The 17,233-nt window shown below is 40.9% G+C and overlaps 2 protein-coding genes and 1 long non-coding RNA gene across 3 annotated transcripts; 2 read left to right on the top strand and 1 right to left on the bottom strand.

Moving 5' to 3' along the window:
- Positions 1-574: 574 nt before the first annotated feature.
- On the top strand, positions 575-9,397 carry LOC102076953 (uridine 5'-monophosphate synthase). Its single transcript, XM_025904289.1, is given in 8 exon segments — positions 575-798; positions 4,987-5,064; positions 5,066-5,132; positions 5,587-5,740; positions 6,036-6,160; positions 6,270-6,587; positions 7,474-7,579; positions 8,803-9,397. Coding segments are annotated over 7 exon segments (1,044 nt in total). The 3' UTR covers positions 7,552-7,579; positions 8,803-9,397.
- On the top strand, positions 7,901-11,626 carry LOC109199189 (uncharacterized). Its single transcript, XM_019354525.2, has 3 exons — positions 7,901-8,255; positions 9,436-9,765; positions 10,004-11,626. The coding sequence occupies exons 1-3, from the start codon at positions 8,195-8,197 to the stop codon at positions 10,285-10,287; spliced, it is 675 nt and encodes a 224-aa protein (XP_019210070.1). The 5' UTR covers positions 7,901-8,194; the 3' UTR covers positions 10,288-11,626.
- Positions 10,016-16,071, bottom strand: LOC102076693 (uncharacterized). The gene is made up of 4 exons (XR_268213.4): positions 15,655-16,071; positions 15,541-15,583; positions 14,842-14,910; positions 10,016-10,127 (listed from the first exon to the last, which is right to left on the bottom strand). It is a non-coding gene; the product is annotated as an uncharacterized LOC102076693 (long non-coding RNA).
- Positions 16,072-17,233: the final 1,162 nt, after the last annotated feature.

Raw genomic sequence — 17,233 nt, forward strand, 5'->3', positions numbered from 1 at the left:
TGGGTTGTAACACAGAAGTGCAGGTGGAAAGAGCAAGGAAACTTGTGGGGGTGTGCAAAGTCAAAGTGAAGGCTACTGCGAGAGTAGGGGAAAGGAGCACTAGTGGAAAAAAGGAGTTATTGTGGGTGTGCTGTTGAATGTAAATATGAAAGACCTGATGGAGAATTTGAAACTGAGAAATGGGGAAGTTAAAGGAGCAAGGAGAATGACGAGAGGGCCGGAGAAAGTAGAAACAGAAACTGTGGTGGTGGAATTTGACATGAAAGAGGTACCAAAAGAGGTCTTCTTTGGATTAATAAGATTCAGTGTGAGCGAGTTTGTGCCTAAACCAATGAGGTGTTTCAATTGCCAAGAATTTGGACATATTGCCAAAGTGTGTAAAGGGAAGAGGAGATGTGCTCGATGTTCTGGTGATCATGAATATGGGAAGTGTGGTGTGGGAGTAAAACCTAAATGCTGTAATTGTGGAGGGGAGCACAGTGTTGCTTTTTGGGGGTGTGAAGTGTTGAGGCAGCAGACAGTCGTTCAAAAAACCAGGGTACTGCAGAGAGTGACATATGCAGAGGCATGTAAAATGGTGGAGCAAGAGAGACAGATTGGGAAACGCAGGGTAGAGGAGAAACAAGTAATGGAGAAGGTTATGGCAATGGTTGAAAGGAAAATAGAAGAAGAGAAGAAGAAGATGGTGACATTCGTTGCGGGGGTAATAAATGCAACTTCAGATGTGAAGTCCAAGACAGAGAGGATCCAGATTATTGTGAAGGCAGCATGTCATAGTTTAGACATGAAGAATATCAGGTGGGAGGATGTAAGAGGTGAACTAATTAGTCAGGCAAGTCAAGAGGGATAATGTGGTGGTTAGTTCTTATAACCATATTAATCTTACAGTGGAATGCCAGGAGTCTCTTGTCAAATGGTCAAGATTTTAAACAGTTTATATACGAACAGACAGAAAAACCTGACCTAATTTATATTCAGGAAACATGGTTGAAGCCTTTTTTGGATTTTAGAGTGTATGGGTATATTGCTGTTAGGTATGATAGGGAAGAAGGGACTGGTGGTGGGTGTCTTACGTTGATTAAGGAAGGTATTCCGTACAAGATAGGTGACAGGGAAGGGGATTTGGAGTATGTCGTGATACAGGTTTGGATGGGAGGGAAGGTGATTATGGTTGTTAATTTTTATAATCCTTGTAAAAAGTTAGTTAAATAAGCTGGAGGAACTGGATGTGAAAGGAAATATTATATGGTGTGGGGATTTTAATGCGCACCATTTGTTATGGGGGAGTGACAAAACAGACTACAATGGGGGAGTGTTAGAGGAATTTCTGGACAGTAAAAATCTTGTATGTTTGAATGATGGGAGGAAGACACGAATTGATGTTAGCTCTGGTAAGGAATCCGTATTAGACTTGACTTTTGCTTCTAGTTCTTTGGCGCCATCATGTGAATGGCGAGTAAACAATAAGTCGTTTGGAAGTGATCATTATCTGGTTGTGAGTAAAATAAGGTTTGGTCACATGCAGGTACCTGAAACGTTAGGGGGGAAGTGGGTGTTTGGGAAGGCGAATTGGGGGAAGTTTAGTAGGGCTTGTGAGAGGAAGCTTTTACGAGTTCAAAATCATTTGAGTGTCGACGATATGACTCACAAAATCAGTCAATGTATTCTGAGCGCTGCTGAGGAGGCTATTCCAAAGACAACAGGGAGAGTTAGAAGGAGAGCAGTCCCATGGTGGACTGATGAATGTCAGTTAGTAGTTAGAGAACGAAATAGAGCATTTAAGTTGGTCAAACGGTCTCATAATTTTCAACACTTAATTGACTACAAAAAAGCACAAGCAAGAGTCAGAAGTACAATAAGAAGAACTAAGAGAACGTACTGGAGAGATTTCTGTAGTACACTTGGTAGTAATACTCAAATAGGGGAAGTGTGGGGGATGATCAGGAAAATGGGGGGAGACAGAAGAGACTGGAGTTATCCAATTCTTGAAAAGAATAATCGAGTAGCTGTTACTGATGGGGAAACAGTTGATTTGTTGGCAAGTGCTTTTGTTGATGTACATAGTGGGAGAAATTTATCAGAGGAAAGTAAACGAGGAAGAGAGAGAACTAAAGAAAGACATCTTGACGTTTTAGGGAGGAAGGAAAGTACTGCAGGTGTAATGGGTTGTCCCTTTTCTATTGGAGAACTGAAAAGAGCTCTGGGCAGAACTAGGAACAGTGCTCCAGGGAAGGATGAGATATGTTATGTTATGCTGAAACATCTAAGTGATGAAGCATTAAATAAATTGCTTATGTTGTTTAATAAGGTATGGACAGTAGGGCGTCTCCCACGTCGGTGGAAAGAAGCGCTGATTGTACCGATAAAGAAACCAGGGAACGACCATAGCGATCCTGGAAATTATAGGCCCATTGCTCTGACTTCCAATATGTGTAAACTAATGGAACGGATGGTGAATGAGAGATTGGTTCACTTTTTAGAGTCAAGAAATGTCTTAGCCCCCTATCAGAGTGGTTTTCGTAGAGGAAGAGGGACGATGGATCCTGTCTTATGTCTGGAAGATGATATCAGGAAGGCGCAAGTTAATACAGAGGTGGTGGTTGCTGTCTTCTTTGATGTAGAAAAGGCATATGATATGCTTTGGAGAGACAGTCTACTGATTAAGCTACATGAAGCAGGGGTCGGAGGAAGTATGTTTAATTGGGTGTTAGACTTTTTATGTGACAGAACAATTCAAGTTAAAATAGGGTCGCATGTTTCTGAGCCGTGTGTGATAGAAAATGGAACTCCTCAGGGAAGTGTAGTTAGTCCAACGGTTTTCTCACTTATGATCAATGATATTTTTAAAGATGTGTCTGGTAGTTATGGTAAATCACTTTTTGCTGACGATGGAGCATTATGGGTGAGGGGGAAGAATGTTGACCATCTCGTCCGGAGACTTCAAGAGGGGATAGGTAAAGTAGAACAGTGGGGTGTAGAATGGGGTTTTAAATTTTCTGTTGAGAAAACTAAAGTAATGTTTTTTACAAATAAGAAAATTGGGGGAAATAAACACTTATACTTGTATGGGAAAGAGTTAGAAAGGGTGGATTGTTTTCGTTTTTTGGGTGTGGTTTTTGACAAGAGATTAACTTGGAAACATCACATAGAGCACGTTGTGGGGAAAAGTAAAAAGGTTCTTAATATTTTGAGGTGTTTAGTGGGACTGACATGGGGTGCTAATTTTGCTGCACTTAAGAGTATTTATCTCACGATGATTCGATCAAGATTGGATTTTGGGTGTGTGGTATATGGATCAGCGGCTAAGACTTCCTTGAAGAAGCTGGATGTAATTCAAGCTCGAGCACTGAGACTTTGCTTGGGGGCAGTAAAAACAACACCAATATGTGCTCTACAAGTGGAATCGGGAGAAATGCCGCTGTATATTAGAAGGCAACAGCTGTTGGTTAATTATTGGATAAATTTGAAAGGTCATGACGAAAACCATCCTGTTAAGAAAGTGTTAGGGACTTGTTGGGAAAGAGGAAAGGTTTTTAAAAATAGTTTTGGGTGGGTTGGGGATGATAGAGCAAGAACTTTTAAAGTGTATGACAAAGACTTCAATCAGACAGTGTTGTGGCCTTTACGACCCATATGGACATTGAAGTGTATTGACGTAGACAGATCATTAACGGACACTAAAAAGAGGAAAGTGACCACGGATATTTGTCAGAAATTCTATAACAGATTAGACAGCAAATACAGTGACTTTTTACAGGTGTATACAGATGAGTCAAAAGATCCTAAGACTGAAGCAACTAGTGTGGCAGTGGTAATTCCAGAGTTAAATATCAAGATTGCAAAAAGAACATCAACTCGTCTGGGTGTATATGCAGTTGAATTGTATGCCATACTGCTGGCTCTAGAATGGGTGGAAGACAGCAAAGTCTCCAAAGTACTGATATGCAGTGATTCATTGTCCGCATTATTAAGTATTCAACAAGGACACACAACTACCCATCAGCAAATTCTGTATGACATTCTTTTTGCTCATCATAGATTGTCTGACCAAAATAAACGTGGTAATAATGTGGACTCCGGCTCATGTGGGTATTTTGGGTAATGAAAGCGCAGATAGGTTGGCCAAAGCAGCTGTTAAAAGAGTCGACATAGATGTACAGTTACCATTGTCAAAATCTGAAGGGAAAAGTGTAGTTTGGACAGAAAGTAAGAACTTCTGGCAAATGGCATGGATAATGAAACAAAAGGGAGACATTTATATAGGGTGCAAAACACAATAGAAGCTAAGAGGAGCAGCGGATTAAAGAGACAAGAGGAGGTTGTTATCAGTAGAATACGAACGGGCCACTGCTTTTTAAATGGTGCTCTTTTTAGGATAGGTAAACATCCGACTGGGTTGTGTGATGGGTGCACTGATATGGAGACGGTAGAGCATGTACTCCTTGGTTGTAGGAAGTATGCAAGTCACAGGAGGGTGATGTGGGGTGAAATGAGTGGTGGAAGGGAACTTACGTTTGAACAAGTGGTTAATAAGTTAAGTCATGGTGAAGGGAAAGTGGTGGTTTTTCGTTTTTTGAGAAATACTGGTCTCATCAAGAGGATCTAAGGATTCAGGAGTGACGGACGATTAACAGCCAGGAGATGGCAGTAATGCAACAGTTTTGGATGCAAGCTGCCGTTAAACTTGACTGAAGAAGAAGAAGAAGAAGAAGAAGTTCCGGTGCTGGAGCCTAAAGAGCTGAGAGGCGGGGCATCAGCCTGCGGCAACGTTATTTATTCCAGTCTTTATGGTTTAACTTTCACAAACAACGATTCTTTCTACCGAGTTTTTCACATTTCCTTACTGATCTACACGACATTTTATCTGTAAACTCTTAAAAACTCTTAAATGCTCTTAAAACATACATTGACGCTTTTATTCTGAAACATTTGGCGGAAGGGTTCCAGGTGGCGCGAAAGCTTAGAGCAAAGCTCGTGAATACGGAGAGCATGGACGGCGCTTCACAGTTTAATCCTGAAGCTCCACGACGTGAACGGAGTGAAGTTCGGAGAATACAAGCTGAAGAGGCCTGCTGGCTCCCATTTATATCGACCTGAGGGCGCTCGTGTCCCACCCCGCGCTCACGAACCAGGTAACCACGTGCTGCCTTCACGACTGCACAACATACTGACTTTCACTTTCTGAAGGCAAACGTGTCTGTGTAGGCACTCGTCAGCTCCTGTGTAATATTAATACGCACGCGGTGTGTTTTACAGTAATAAGAAACACAATTGTCCGTGAAATGAGGGACTAGAATATATCGTAAGGCAGTTAAAACAAGCTGGACCTGTCAGCAGCTAATCACTCACTCAAGCCTCAATAATCTTTATATGAATCAGCAGCTTTCTGCAGCAGCACGGCTCCTCTTCAGGTCACTCAGGACAAGATAAGGATGAGCAGTTCAAACCATTCAGCCTTAAACAGCTGATCATTTAAATGTATCAGCTTTTTAATGAACATTTTATTAAAAGTTCATCATCAGCAGCACATCACTCTAAACTGTGCTCATTTTTCTCTTCTCTCCTTTATCTTATTTTTCCTTCCAGGTTGTGAGTCTCATCTACGAGCGAGTGCAAGAAGAGGGGCTGCAGTTCCACTCTGTGTGTGGGGCTCCTTACACAGCCTTGCCTTTGGCCACAGTGATCTGCTCACGACATGAACTGCCCATGGTCATCAGGCGGAAGGAGGCCAAAGACTATGGTGAGCCGCCCTCAACTGATCGGATGTTCAAAAGACTAACAGACTTATAGTCCACATGTTTGAAAAGCCTGATGCTTCAGGCTGTACCCACAGGTATCCAGTGCAGTCAGATAGTAAACTGTGTCTCTGGTACAGAACCTGTGTAAATCTAACCTATAAAAACAAAATGCAAACAGGAAAGTGGGTCCTCCATCTTGCGTGTGATATTATTGTTTAATATTTCCCAGTTTGAGAATAAGTGGAAGTTTGTCCTTCAGTATGGACTTGTAATTTGCCTTCTGTAACCCTGCTTCAGGAACCAAACGGCTGGTGGAGGGGTCTTTCCGTCAGGGGGACACGTGCCTGATCATTGAGGACACGGTGACCAGCGGCACCAGCATCCTGGAGACGGCTGAAGTGCTCTGCAAAGAGGGGCTGAAGGTCCAGAATCTAACCTTACAGCAAAGCTAATAATACGATGGTTACGCTGCACTGATGTCAGCAAGAGCAGCAGCACACTAGAATGACCTCTGACATGTTTTTATTCAAGGTGACGGATGCAGTGGTCCTAATGGACAGAGAGCAAGGTGGTGTGGAGATGTTGGCTTCAAAGGGAATCAAGCTCCATCCCATCATCTCCATATCTCAGCTGCTCCGTGTGCTGCAGGCAGCCGAACGCATTGACGCCCAAACCGCCCAGAGTGTCCACAGGTTCATCCAGGACAACAACAGGTACAACTTTACAGAGTTTCCCCCCAGTGGGGCTCAAGTGTTTACTTGTGTTACTTCACAATCCAGGAAAATCGTGCCTGGGTTTCAGCACCACTGTGACGTTGGACCCCTCCCCAAGGACGCACAACAATGGCTGGTGAGACAAGATTCTGCTTTTTCAGCACAACTGCAGTTTCAGCACTTAACTGGCATGCGATGCAGGCATTCCTGTTCCGCTCTCATCCACACACCTTCTCAAAAATTTTCTGTGTTATTTTTGTTATTTATATACACATATATGCCTTCAATTGTATAATGTAAATGATCTAGGTAGCTCTGTTTTGGAAGGTCAGTTAACAATAGCAATGCGTTTTGAAGTTTGTACGTGCTTTGTCTCTAGGGGCAAGCATACATATTTATATATAAATATATAAATAAAACCACTTTTTTTTTTTTTTTTTACATTAGTAATTCCTTTTGTGCATAATTTTATATTGTTGTTGATAAATTAATTCAAGCAACAAAACAACCTAAAGAGCCGGCTCTCTAAAAAGAGCCCGACTTCCCATCAATACTACACTTGATGTTTTATAGGAAAGTCCAGTCTCACTGGTTCTCCATAAAGAACAAAGATTTTCTCTCTGTGGCTCCAACACAACTTAAAGACAATCGAAGTTCTCCAGAACAGCTGTGCAGGAGGTCATGACTTTTGACTTTTATTCAAGTTTATCTCAATTCACTGACAGACAGAGTGGAAGGTTGTCTCTACACATTGACCTGTTTTCTTTGAAACGAGGTCACTTCCTGTTACTGTAATTCATCTGTGACGTTGCAAATGTGGTCTTGTTGGTTAAATGGTTTTGTTAGATGCACATATTTAAGATGCGTCTGTAAAAACAGTCAAAGTGAAACAAGAGTCAGTTGGAGCAGCTTTGTTGCGCTGAGGACAAAGATGAATTTGTTAAATTTCTTTTAAAGGTTTACTTTTTTAAAAAAATGCTTGTGTACTTAAGGAACATTAAGTAGTTTCTTTTGACCTACAGAGATGGATTACACCAACCTCACAGTTTTTATCTTTATGTGGATTTTTGTTCCATCCTGATGATCAGACGACTGTTTGAGGATTTAACAGATCTCTTAAGAACAACAGTAAGTGTTTGCTGCTTTCTTCTAAAATCATTTTCAGTCTTTTAGGTAAAAGGATTCAGTTGTCATGGTTACAGTCCACCCACAAAAATGTTTGAATAAAAAAACTGTTTCTAAAACAAGTGAGACTAAATTTAAGATCATTCAAGAACTGAACCTGTTAAACACTCAGACCTGCTTTAGATTTCATATACTTTGTAAATAATTCTTTCACCTGTTTTATTATGGCCCACTTTACGATCCTCTAACTTCCTAACGAGTCAAACATTTCGAGATCAACAAGTGGCAGAAAAAGTAATTTTGATCTTTATTTAAAACTTAAATGTTCTGTGGAGATCGTTCAACAACTGAACACTAAAACTTTTCCACTTCGCCTCGTTTGTTGTGACGCACTTATTTCTGCGCATCCTCAGTCCAACCTACCAAACGTCACTCTAACGCCACGTCCTCAAAGACACGGAAGAGTTTGAACCAGCAGCTTTAACTTTATTTAAACCTTAAATGTAATCTGATGTGTTCAGGTTTAACCTCAGGTTCAGTTATTGAGTGAAAACACCAACAGACTCAGACATTTAGAACAAACTAAGAGTCAGATCAGCAGAAACAGAGAACACGGACATGTCTGCTGTAACTGCGTCACTCTGCTCCACGCTGATGTTTGTCCTGTTCGTCTCTGCAGGTCAGATTTAACTGTTAGAAACTAAACTGAGTTTATTTCTGAGATAAAGAGTCTCAGTCTGGTTTACATGCTGATAATATTTCTCTAAGAATTAGTTTCTGATTCATTCAGTGTTGCGATCGACACAAAGCTGGGTGGAGTCTGTGTGTGTTGGTGCAGTTTGCAGCACAGACACAAAGAAGTGTAATGTGTGTGTCAGTGTGATGTGTTGTAGTGTCAGGAGTCAGTATACAGCTACAAAGCTTTTTGTTCAGTGTATACAAACAGCTGTAGCTCCATAAAGGCAGCATGCAGAGACTCACAGTGTCTTATAATGAGAGGCTGCTTTCTCTCACACATTATGTTCACTTATTATCAGCACATGTTGTTGTTTGTGCAACAGAGTTATTGTAGTTTTGGATTTTCTCATTAGTTTTTATTCCATTTGGACTTTTTGTGTTTAGTTCAGTTTAGTTTCCAGATGATTTTCTTCTTTTTCAGGTTTGATTATTTATTGCTTGAAGAGTTTTTAATGGTTTTATTCTTTTTTCATTCTTACTGTTTGGAGGTTTGTGTCAGAGGCCAGATTTAGGAGCATCAGTACAGCTGTTCCAATAAAAGCAGAGACTCAGTCTGACAGACATCCAGAGTCTCAATGAACTCGTCCATCAACAACATTTGATCAAACTAACAGATTCTAAAACTAAAGATTTGTTTTTATTTGTTCACAAAATGGTTTCAGATGATGTTTTTCATCCATCTCAGTCTTTCTCATGAACTTTGTCTCCAAACCTCTCAGCCTGAGCTTCCCTCTGATCAACTCGTTCATAATCTCGTCCTTTCTGCTCTCAATGAAAATCTGAACATGTTCAGCTCGGCCTCCTGTCTTTGTGTCAGAGTCTCCAAAGCAAACATCACAGCAGCTCACTGCCATCTTTAAAGCTTCCCTTTCACTCTTGCTGCTGTCCTTCTGTCACAAATCAGCCCTGATGAAGATGCTCGGGATCAGGTGAGGAGGAGGAGAAGACTCGCTGTGGTGACGCCTGAAGGGAGCAGCTGACACAAGAAGAGACACAATCAAAGATCATCATCTAATAACAGAAGACAATCTTTTATTGTGTGTTTCTGATTGGCTGCTGTAGAAGTAAACAGTTGTACTTTGACCTTTAACCTCTCTGCTCTGTGTTGTTTCCTCTTTCAGACCAGAAAAACATCACAGCTGAGTCTGGACAGGACGTCACTCTGACATGTCGAGCTCCAAACAACAACATTAGAGCTGTAGAGTGGAGCAGAGCTGACCTGAGAGATGAATATGTGCTTTTGTACCGGGATGGACGATTTGAACCAGACGACCAGCATCAATCTTTTAAGAACCGGGTGGATCTGCAGGACAGACAGATGAAGGATGGAGACGTGTCTTTGATTCTGATGAATGTGACGATTAATGACACTGGAACATACGAGTGTGGTGTCGTCCAGAAAGAAGGTTTAAAGCTCATCAACAGCACCTACCTTCATGTTGTTCCTCCAGGTGAGTGAGTAGAGTTGAGTGTGTGTGTGATCAGAGGTGAAGCTGCTTCCTGGTTGTTGATGTTTGTTTCTAAAGATGTTGTTGATGAGACTTTGTAGAAAGCAGCTGATCTGAGTGATGTGATCAGAGTGCAGTAGATAATGTCTGACAGCAGTTTGAAGAGGAAATGGATTCTGTTCTGTTCTTCACTCATCACCTACCTGACAGCTGACACCTCACACCTGTTTCTCATCTGCAGGTCAGACAGGAGGACAAGAGAAGGATGAAGACAAAGAGAAGAAGGAGGATGGATCTGTTGGACTGATTGCTGGTCTGATAGTTTCTTCTGTTCTTCTTGTTGCTGCTGTTGTTGGATTTTTGATCTACAGAAAATATAAACAACAGCAGAGTGAGGAAACAAGCCAGCCTCCTGTTGAGCTGCAGCAGGCTGAAATGTCTCAGAGTTCTTCCAACTTTGAGTCTGCTGCTGCTGTTCAGAGTTCTGGGTGTTGTCAGTGTTTAAAATCCTGCAGAAACAGATGAACTGAGCACAGACAGCAGGCCCACAGTGCTGTAGGTTTATTTCATTTTTATCTTTAATGGCTGCTTCTGTTTCTGCTGACAGCTCATCTCAGTGGACGACTTTCATCTTTAAAACAAGTCTTTACATTTCAGCTCTGTAGTTCACTGGAACATCCAGAGGGCTGTGACTACAAATCAGCTCCAACACAGTCAGACTTTCTTTGTGTTAGCTGGCTCAACTAAACCTGAAACTGCAGTCAGAGACAGCAGGTATCACCATGGTGATTATCAGCTTCCTCTGTTACCCTGCCTCTCTGCTTCAGGCTCTGAGCACGCTCAGATGAAAAGGAGCGTTTCATGTGTCATGTGACTTTTCTTCTACACAAAATGATCCCTGTGAGCGCCACTCAGTCCAATCAGAGACATTACTCATTGATAACTTCACTAATGTCTCCACTAAATGAATACAGGTACATTGTGACAGTGTGATGTGCAGTTTAGCTTCATTCAGTGGTTTCAGTAAGTTACAGTTTAACAAGCTGCACATATAAAACATTTCATCCAGCAGAGGATCTGCATCACAGTGAAAACGTGGCTCTAACAGCTGATTTAAAAACAAAACTCTGAACATGACCTGCTCCTGACCAGGTGATGTTTCACCATCAGTTACCATGGTGATTTAGCCTCTTTCTGACACAGAAAGCTCTGACTTTGAGTGTGACACAGCTCACTGAGACATTAGTCTGGTTTTGTTGTGCTCTGAGGTTCAGTTTTTCAAAATTAGAAAATCTCAAAGTAAAACACTTTAAAACTCTACAACTGCTGTCAGCAAAAATAACTTTTAACTCTTCAAACAAATGAAATCAACACTTGAACATTTTTCACTTTGATGGTTTTGTTCCACTGACTGTAGTTACATCATTTTGAGCTCAGATTACACATTTATGAAATATGTTCACAACTTAATCTGATGTGTGATTTCAGTTTCTCTTTATCTTTGTGAGCTTTATGGTTTGTTTGCCCTCAGTATCCATGAACAGTGTCACAGACCTGGGATCAGTGTTTTTGTTTATAAGATCAAATATGACCTCATCATGTGAGTTTAAGCTTTGGACCACAAAACTTCAACAACACTAATCCTCAATCAGCTGTTTCACTAAAATACATCCAAGTATAAACTGATCCCATCGTTCATGCATCAATTTGTAGCTGACAGATGGTTGCCTAGGTAACCCTCTAATGTATTTACTGCTGGTACATTCATCACTCAGCAGTACGATTTAATCTGATTGGTTGTCACTTCAATAGTTCTCAAGTTAAGAAAAGTTTACCTCGGTACTCGCTCACTTCAAATCACTGATCAGTTATTTCCTTGTCTGAGTTTCGTTGACCTTTCGTGACCTCTGACTGCTGCTGGTCTCTTTGTGTGAACACTTTTCACTGGAACTGGAAATCTGAGTTTCTGTGAAGTCTGACTCAGGATCCAGTGATCGGGGACGACTGAATGGTTCAATTCAATTCAGTTTTTAATCACAACAACAGTCGCTTCAAGGCCCTTTATGCTATCATTATTATTATTATTATTATTATTATTATTATTATTATTATTATTATTATTATATTTATATTGAAAAGTAAATAATGTGCAATAATACATCATGTACTCAGAGTCAGAGTTTTTTAGTTTGTTCATTAATAACAGTTTTAAGCATGTTGAGTGTTTTTCTTTATTCAAGCATTTTTAATGTTGTGATTGGTGATTAAAATGTGTAGCTGCTTGTTTTGTATGTTTGGCCTTGTATGTGTGTTTATGCTCTGATTGTATTTTCCTGCTGCTCACACACAGGATTAAAAAAGCCTGAAAACTCAGTGTTCACAGAGTCTGAGCTCCAAAGGTCAGTGTGAAAAGTGTCTCTGTATTTGAACAATAAACTACTGGATAAGTCTGATCCTGATATCATCCTCTGTTATTTCATGAATGAGTCTCAGTCGCTCTGACTTTGGTTTAAATTATTCATTTTTTAAATTTGTGTCATTAGCAGAGAAACTAAATCATGTAAAGTTTATCATCATGTCAGATGTCATCACAGATTGAAAAGATTTAATATCTGTGTGTTTGTTATTAACACTGAGTATTTATTGTTGTTTTTAATCATAAACTGAGGTTTGAAACATTTCTGGATTTATTGAAATGTGTCTGTGAGAGAGATGTAAACTTGATAATGTGGAATAAATGTTTAATAATATTGATAAATTTTGACAGTAATGAATGAAATCTTGGAATCTATGATCCATGCTGGATTCTTGTCATTAAATCTTTATTAATTGTCTAACATCCTCTTATACTGTGCTTTAAAAGCTGTGACTATAGAATTAATCAGTCTCTCACACATAGTTTAAGCAGTTTAACGTGTACCTAATAAATTGGCAGGTGAGTGTAGCTCCCTGTAGTTGAATTGGGTTCATGAGGTTCAGGTTCACTTTGATTAAGTTAAAAACAAAAGATTTTGACGCCTAAAAATAACAAATTAATAATAGCAATACAAAATAATAATAAAATCAGTAGTAGACTTTACAGTTTCTAAAGTCTCAACTAACTTAAATGTGTGTGGAGGTCTATTGAAGTTTGCTGAATTATCACATGCAATGGTCCAGTTTGACCTCATGGAGGCAGTGCTGTTATCAGTCATCAGGCAGGAAACAGGACACCTGTTCAGGCAGGATATTGTCTGATGACCTGGCTGCTTTGAAGAATTACTGTGAGCTGGTTTTGCAATGAAAGAAAGAACGTGTACTTTAATGATCCCCGTGGGGAAATTTCTCTCTGCATTTAACCCATTCACTCAGTGAAGCAGTGGGCAGCCATTGGGCGCCCGGGAAGCAGCGTGTAGGGACAGTACCTTGCTCAGGGGTACCTCAGGGTGGCTATTCAGGGGAACTGAACCCCCAGCTTTGCGATCATGGGGCGACCACTCAACCTACTGAGCTATCCCTTTTAAAGCAAATCCGCATTAAACCTCAAACCATTTTTTTCTGAGTATTTTCAGAGTGATTTCTGATGACAACAGCTGAGTGACATTTCACTCCGATGTTAAAAAGAGTCTCTGAGAAACCTGTTTCTGACTGAAACTCTTCATTCCTTTGCAGATGATCTGTTAGCTGTTAACTACATTTTCAAGAATTTATGAGATGAAAGAAAATATAATTTTTTATATGGAGGGTCTTGAGTGCCAAAATGAATTCCTTAAATAAATTTCATTAAAAAATAATTAATAAATAATTAATTAAATTTGTAATCAAATGATGCTCGTCTGCATTGTTGTTGGACCACATCTGTCCCAATGAACTCTCAGCAATGCTGTCACAGCTAGAACGTCACAAACAGCAGAGACGTGTCTGATATCTGGTTTTAGTACAATCACAAGTTAAGAGATGGAGTTTGTTAACATGAGAAACATAAAGAGACAATTTAAAGTGTTTCTGCAGGTAAAACCACAGCAGCTTCCTTTAGACTGGAGTTAGTGTGAAGCTGATGAGCTTCTCACTGCAGTGTGTTCTGGTTTGGTTAATAATCGTCTTCATGCTGTGAGAACATGTTTGCTTTGAGCTCTGTGGTGAAGAGTGTCAGTGTGCACTGGAAGAAGATGCAGCTTTGTGGTCGTCCACCTGCCTTTTTCTCAGAAACTAAACCCAGTTCTTTGTGGTCACTCTTGAGTTTCACAGCAGACGTGTTAGGATGGAAAAAACTGTGAAAAGCTGCATAATAATATCACAGTCCTGTTGCAGTTGTACCTGCAGTTATTTTAACGTGTTTTATTGTACAGAGACTGATTCAGCTGTGATCTACTCAGCAGTGAGAACTGAAGACGTCAGTTATGGACAAACACCCATCAGAACAAGGAGGCCCAGGTACAGCTGCTCTTTATCTGTGACTGAGACAAGCTAGCTGCTCACCCTGCTGTGTCAGAAAAATGAAGACCACATCCTTCGGAGGACCCGGCCTTCGCAGTCTACATAGCTAACACTGCCAGTGTCATTTGATTTCATTCATAATGTGATCATCAGCAGAATTCACACAGTGATATTTATTAAATCACAAACTGACCAAAACTGTAAGTGAAATGTTTCAGTGTGTCTCTGTAATCACACACAATTACATGTGTTTGCAGAGATTTAATGAAGTGTGTGAGTGACATGTAAATGGTTCAGCGTCCAGCCTGCCTGGGAGGAGCTCATTGGGCTCTCGCTTTTGGCCCACACACCTGAGCTGATTGGTTCCCATTTTCCCGCTATTTAAGGTTGTGGCTCAGAGGAGCTCATTGCTGGAACATTGAATGTCCTGAGTTTGTCCAAGTTTGCCGCCTGTGATTGTTGGCGTAGTATTAATACGCGCTTCTTTATATAAATTCCCTGGACATGTTTGTGTTTCCTACCCTGGATCCCTGAGTGCAGCTGTGTGGATTCAGTCCAGCGTGACAGACACAGTCTTACCAGGGTGAATGGGATGCCAGATGAGGACAGGTCAAACAAAACAAAACAAAGCAAAAAAATCACCAATGCATACATGCAGCTCACCTTCACACACTCTGACACTATAGTGCAGCTAGACCCCAGTCACCTCCACTTTTGGCCTTCTGCGTCTGACTAAAAGAAACAAAAGTTATAATGTATCCAACAAAACCCTGAATATACCCTCTGCCCAACTGCAGAAACACGCTGGCGATCTGCAGCTAGAACATAAACAAAGGTCTACAAATCCAAAACATTCAGAAACCAAATATACAAACAAAACATAAACCTTTAATGTAGAGCAGATGGCGTCACAGTGTCACGCTAAATCGCCACATCCGACTGCTCTAATTAGATGATTTGATCAATTAACATGCACAACAACAGGCTCCCGTATCTGGCATGTACGGCTCAACTGTTTTTGAAAATGTCCCCTTCTAATAAGATGGCAAAAGGCAAGAAACAAAAAAGAAATCCAAAAGGAAAGGCAAAGCAGTAGCACTTCTGTAAACGTAGCCTGGAGAAGCAGTAGAGGCTGTAAGGCTATCGGCTGCCCACTGAGGCCCACAATTCCTGCAATGCATCATACATATTTGCAGCAAAAGACAATAAAAGACTAAGATCGTGACGAATGAGTTACGCACCAATCAAAGGACATTGCTTAATTTATTAACAAAGTGACCCATAGCCAACTCCTTCAACTACAAACACACTTGTTTACCAACGAGTAAAATAATAAACATATGGCACAAAATAAACACTTACCAGCAGCGATGGAGGCTTCAGGGAAATAATCAGCAGGTGATCTCTGTAACATGATAACACCAATCAACCAAAGTGTAGCCAATTCAGCCGAGGCAACAAGTATGCAACTCCTACCTGAAGTAGAACAGGCATCTCGGAAAACGTTGGAGCAAATATGTGATGTCTTGATAAATCGAGTAGATATTTGAAGTTTAAACAGCACCATTCTCACCTGAAAATATCTTAAAAGTTTATTTTGCGATTCAGAAAGAGTAATATTTTAAATCTGCGTCACTCTGAAACTGCCTTGTTCAAGTTTTCGATGAAATGCATTCTGGGATATTTGCCTGGGTTAGCCTACAGTAGCTAGCGAACTGATTGGAGACCAAAACAGCCAATCAGAATTTTTGCATCCAAGTCTGTGATTGGTTGGTTTTGTGGCACACTTATAACGGTGTACAGAGAGTTGAGCGCGCGAAGCAGAGATGTTGTGAGAGCAAACAACACACTGACAGCAGGTCTGCAGATGTCTGTGAGCACACAGAGCAGAGATCTGAGCAAATGCCAACAACTGAGTGAGAGGGGCTGTTACTGTGTGTGTATATATAGATAATCGCAGACACTGAAATACATTTCTTGCACGCAGAAGTGAATTTTGTTTGCTCGCATTGAACTTTTGCTTGCTTAAATGCTTAAATTTTCTCCTCAAAACGCAACATTTGCACTTGCAAATTTTTTTTTTTTACGTGCGCTCAGAATAGAGGCATTAAAATAACACCATATCTGTCACATAATGTTGCCCGGGAACAACAAAACACATTTGACTTAACAAGACACCCGACTGTTCAGTGAAATGAGGAGTAAAAGAGGGTTTGACCCTTGACCTGGTAAAAAAACCAATGGCACACTGATCCAGCATCTGCTAAGACTAATATAATTTTATACATGTTTAAAATGAAATCAGTATATTAAAAGTATGTACATGTGCTTGAATATGTGAAAAGTGTCACGGCCAGGGGGATCAGCTGCACGCTGATCAGCACTCTCTCTCTTCCTCTCTCCTCTTCTCTCTCGCCGGGGCGGAACTCACTGTGGGTTCACGCCCTCGGGAGATGAGACACCTGGGTCTCGTTAAGGTGATCAGCACTTAAGCCAGGAGGTGACTGCTGTTCGTCGCTGGATTGTTGTCTACCACGCGTTAGTGAAGCCAAGCTACAGCAAGTTAGTTAAGAGTGTTTTCCTGTGTGCGTCGTACTTACCCTGTCTCCCTGTCTACAGAGCTCCCTGGATTTTCCCCCCGTGTGATTCCCGTGTGGCAGTGTCGGAGTGTGAGCCTGTGATCGTGTGAGTGGATATTCTGAAGAACGCGTGCTTTCCCCTGGACTTCCCTGGAGACCCCTTCTCCCCTCACTCAGCTGTATATAGCACCCCCCCGCACATTCTTGTATATACACCTGGTGCATTGTAAATAAACCCTTCTTGTGAGCATCAGAACCGGAGTCCTGCGCTTGAGTCCTCCTCCAGACCGTAACAAAAAGTCTGATTCTGATTTGATTTATTTACTCAAACAGCATTTTTGGGTTTCTTGTCTCAGGCCAGCATCATTGTGCACTTAGGCCACTTTTCTTAGTGCAGTAATGAATTAGCAGTGCTCCTAAACTCTGTTTGTTTTGGTTTTTAGGGCTTCGTCACTCAAATGATCACCTCGTCATCA

This window comes from Oreochromis niloticus, unplaced genomic scaffold (assembly GCF_001858045.2).
Source record: "Oreochromis niloticus isolate F11D_XX unplaced genomic scaffold, O_niloticus_UMD_NMBU tig00000734_pilon, whole genome shotgun sequence".
NCBI classification, from domain to species: Eukaryota; Metazoa; Chordata; class Actinopteri; order Cichliformes; family Cichlidae; genus Oreochromis; species Oreochromis niloticus.

Coding starts and splice junctions, on each gene's coding strand:
- LOC109199189 (XM_019354525.2), top strand. CDS start 8,195: ATGTCTGCTGTAACTGCGTCACTCTGCTCCACGCTGATGTTTGTCCTG. Junction 8,256..9,435: donor TGTCCTGTTCGTCTCTGCAG/GTCAGATTTAAC, acceptor TTCCTCTTTCAG/ACCAGAAAAACATCACAGCT. Junction 9,766..10,003: donor CCTTCATGTTGTTCCTCCAG/GTGAGTGAGTAG, acceptor TCTCATCTGCAG/GTCAGACAGGAGGACAAGAG.